Source organism: Calidris pugnax, unplaced genomic scaffold (genome assembly GCF_001431845.1).
Source record: "Calidris pugnax isolate Ruff unplaced genomic scaffold, ASM143184v1 scaffold371, whole genome shotgun sequence".
In the NCBI taxonomy this organism is placed as follows: Eukaryota; Metazoa; Chordata; class Aves; order Charadriiformes; family Scolopacidae; genus Calidris; species Calidris pugnax.
This window is the reverse complement of record NW_015091373.1, coordinates 241828-244915: the sequence shown is the minus strand read 5'-3', so window position 1 is coordinate 244915 and position 3088 is coordinate 241828. Positions and strand designations below refer to the sequence as shown.

Below are 3088 nucleotides of genomic sequence, written 5' to 3'. Positions count from 1 at the left end.
GTTTCTTGTGTCTAGGAAAGGACATAGTCTGTGTCTTCCTGATCTTCCAAGTTCATCCTTTTCCTCCTTTGCAAGGTCACGGACAGAAATCCTTAATTCTTCCCTTTAGAAATCAGTGTATCCGTTAAATCAGAAGGAATGGTTCAAGGTAATTACAGAAACGGGCGGGGGAGGGGGGGGGGGGGGGGGGGGGGGGGGGGGGGGGTGCCGGGCCCGGCGCTGCCCGCCGCCCCCGCTGCCCGCCCCCCGCTGCCCGCAGGTGCTGGAGTACAACGCGCCGGGCGGGAAATGCAACCGCGGACTGACGGTGCTGGCCGCCTTCCGGCAGCTGGCGGGACCCGGGCAGCGCGACCCCGAGAGCCTCCGGTGCGCCCTGGCCGTCGGCTGGTGCATCGAGCTGGTGAGAGCCAGGGCGGGCGGCGGGGGCGGGGAGGGGGACGTGGGGCGACCCCCGGCGCTGACCCGGCCTCTCGCAGTTCCAAGCCTTTTTCCTGGTGGCCGACGACATCATGGACGCGTCCCTCACCCGGCGGGGGCAGCCTTGCTGGTACAAGAAGGTGAGAGAGTTTGGGAGAGCCCTGCCCCCCGGGGGGTGTCCTGTGGGGTCGGGGGGGTGTGCCGAGACACCACTCTGCCCTCCTGGTGCAGGAGGGAATCGGGCTGGATGCCATCAATGATGCCTTCCTCCTCGAGTCATCTGTCTACCGGCTGCTGAAGAAGTACTGTGGGGAGCGCCCTTACTACCTGCACCTACTGGAGCTCTTCTTGCAGGTGAGCCTGGCCCCTGCGTCCCCCTCCTGCAGGCTTGCCCTGTGTCTGGGCCCTTCCTGGAGGTTTCACAGAATCACAGAATTGTTTGAGTTGGAAGGGACCTTAAAGACCACCCAGTTCCCCTCCCTGCCCTGGGCAGGGCCACCTCCCACCAGCCCAGGTTGCTCCAAGCCCCCTCCAGCCTGGCCTTGAACCCCTCCAGGGATGGGGCAGCCACAGCTTCTCGGGACAGCCTGGGCCAGGCTCTCACCACCCTCACACCAAAGAACTTCTGCCCCACATAGCAGCTCCATCTCCCCTCTTTCAGTGTCAAACCCTTCCCCGTTGTCCCATCGCTCCCCTCCCTGATCAAGAGTCCCCTCCCAGCTTTCCTGGAGCCCCTTTAGGGACTGGAAGGGGCTCCAAGGTCTCCCTGGAGCCTTCTCTTCTCCCCTCCCCCCCCCAACTATCTCAGCCTGTCAAACAGGCCTATGGATCTCAGACTGTTCCTTAAGTACCTGGATCATTCTGCCAGGTGTGCAGCCTTCCTTCAGATTCAGAGGAGCCAAAATGGGACTTGGGTTTGGGGTTTTCACTGTGCTCTGGGAACTGTGTTAATAAATCCTGTCTTTCCTCTTCAGACTGCCTACCAGACTGAGCTTGGGCAGATGCTGGACCTCATCACTGCTCCTGTTTCCCAGGTGGATTTGAATCGCTTCAGTGAGCAGAGGTAAAGAAGTGGAAGAGGACAGAGGTGCCAGCCCAGCTGTGGCAGGGCGGCTCTGTTTGCAGCCCCCTCCAGACTGTGTGAGAGACAGGGGCTCGCTGAAACCTAATAGACCTAATAGCAGCCTTCCAGTACCTGAAGGGAGCCTACAGGAAGGCTGGGGAGAACCTGTTTAGAAAGGCCTGTAGTGACAGGACGAGGGGAAATGGCTTCAAGCTGGAGGGGAACAGATTTAGACTGGAGATGAGGAGAGGGTTCTTCACTGTGAGGGTGGTGGAGCACTGGAACAGGTTGCCCAGGGAGGTGGTTGAGGCCCCTTCCCTGGAGATAGTCAAGGAGAGGCTCGACGAGGCCCTGGGCAACCTGGTCTAGTTGGGGGTGTCCCTGCTGACTGCGGGGGGGTCGGACTAGATGACCTTTGGAGGTCCCTTCCGGCCTGGGAAATTCTATGATTCTATGAAACACTGCTCATGCCTACCAGGCCTTGGGGAGCGAGCCTTGTTCATGCTGTTAGAGCTCAGGGGCTGTTTTGGAGGGATCTGCTGCGTTTCTCCTGCTGGCCCTTGTCTGTGGAGGGAAGGGAAGGCCTGGGCTTTGTCACTGAGTGTGGTTCCTCTACTGCAGGTATAAAGCCATTGTGAAGTACAAGACGGCGTTCTACTCCTTCTACCTGCCTGTGGCCGCTGCTATGTACATGGTGAGTGGTATGGAAATGGCCTCTGGAGGGGCCCAACCCTCAGTCTGAGGCTGTCGAGGAGGGCAGGGGGGTGGGAGATGGGAGAAAGAAGGGTGGAGGGGAGGTGCTGGAAGGCTTTATTCCCTTTACCCTCTCTTAGGCTGGTATTGACAATAAGGAGGAGCATGACAATGCCAAAGCAATCTTGCTGGAGATGGGTGAATTCTTTCAGATCCAGGTAGGAGGCGAATCCCTGTCCCTCAAGGCTTGTAAGATGCTGGTTGTGGTGCTCCTGTGTTTTTATCTCTGTTCAGGATGATTACCTGGACTGCTTTGGGGACCCGAAGCTGACAGGGAAGGTTGGCACTGATATCCAGGACAATAAGTGCAGCTGGCTGGTGGTGGAGTCTCTCCGTCGGGTCACGCCGGACCAGAGGCGGATCCTGGAGGTAACTCCACCAGGGAGAGGTGGTGGGGGCTCCCTCCCTCAGGATGTGGTGTGGAGGGAGTGTAGTGCTGTAACATACACATGAAAAGCCACGTGCCACCCCATGTCGCTGCACCGTGCTGCTGCCTGGCTGGGACACGGTTTGGTGGCTGTGAGTAGAGCAGGATGGCAGCAGGGAGAACAAGAGGTGGCTTCTGTGGTGGCCGTGAGCTTGACCTCAGCCTGGCTTCTTATTCTGGTGTTTTCTCAGGAGAACTATGGCTGTAAGGAGCCTGAGAAGGTGGCAAAGGTGAAGGAGCTCTATGAGGCTCTGGGCATGAGGGCTGCTTTTCAGGAGTATGAGGAGAAGAGCTACCAGCGCCTGCAGGAGCTGATCGGGCAACATGCCAACCGCCTCCCCAGGGAGATCTTCCTGGGGCTGGCACAGAAGATTTACAAGCGGCAGAAGTGAGGGCGAGCCTGTCCCTGGACTGCTTGGCCTTTGCCG

General features: G+C 59.0%; 1 protein-coding gene across 1 annotated transcript; it reads left to right on the top strand.

The window, feature by feature from the left end:
• Positions 1-239: 239 nt before the first annotated feature.
• Positions 240-3082, top strand: FDPS (farnesyl diphosphate synthase). The gene is made up of 8 exons (XM_014961273.1): positions 240-400; positions 477-557; positions 649-771; positions 1392-1480; positions 2102-2174; positions 2314-2391; positions 2468-2602; positions 2852-3082. Exons 2-8 carry the CDS (start codon positions 510-512, stop codon positions 3050-3052), a joined length of 747 nt encoding a protein of 248 aa, XP_014816759.1. The 5' UTR covers positions 240-400; positions 477-509; the 3' UTR covers positions 3053-3082.
• Positions 3083-3088: the final 6 nt, after the last annotated feature.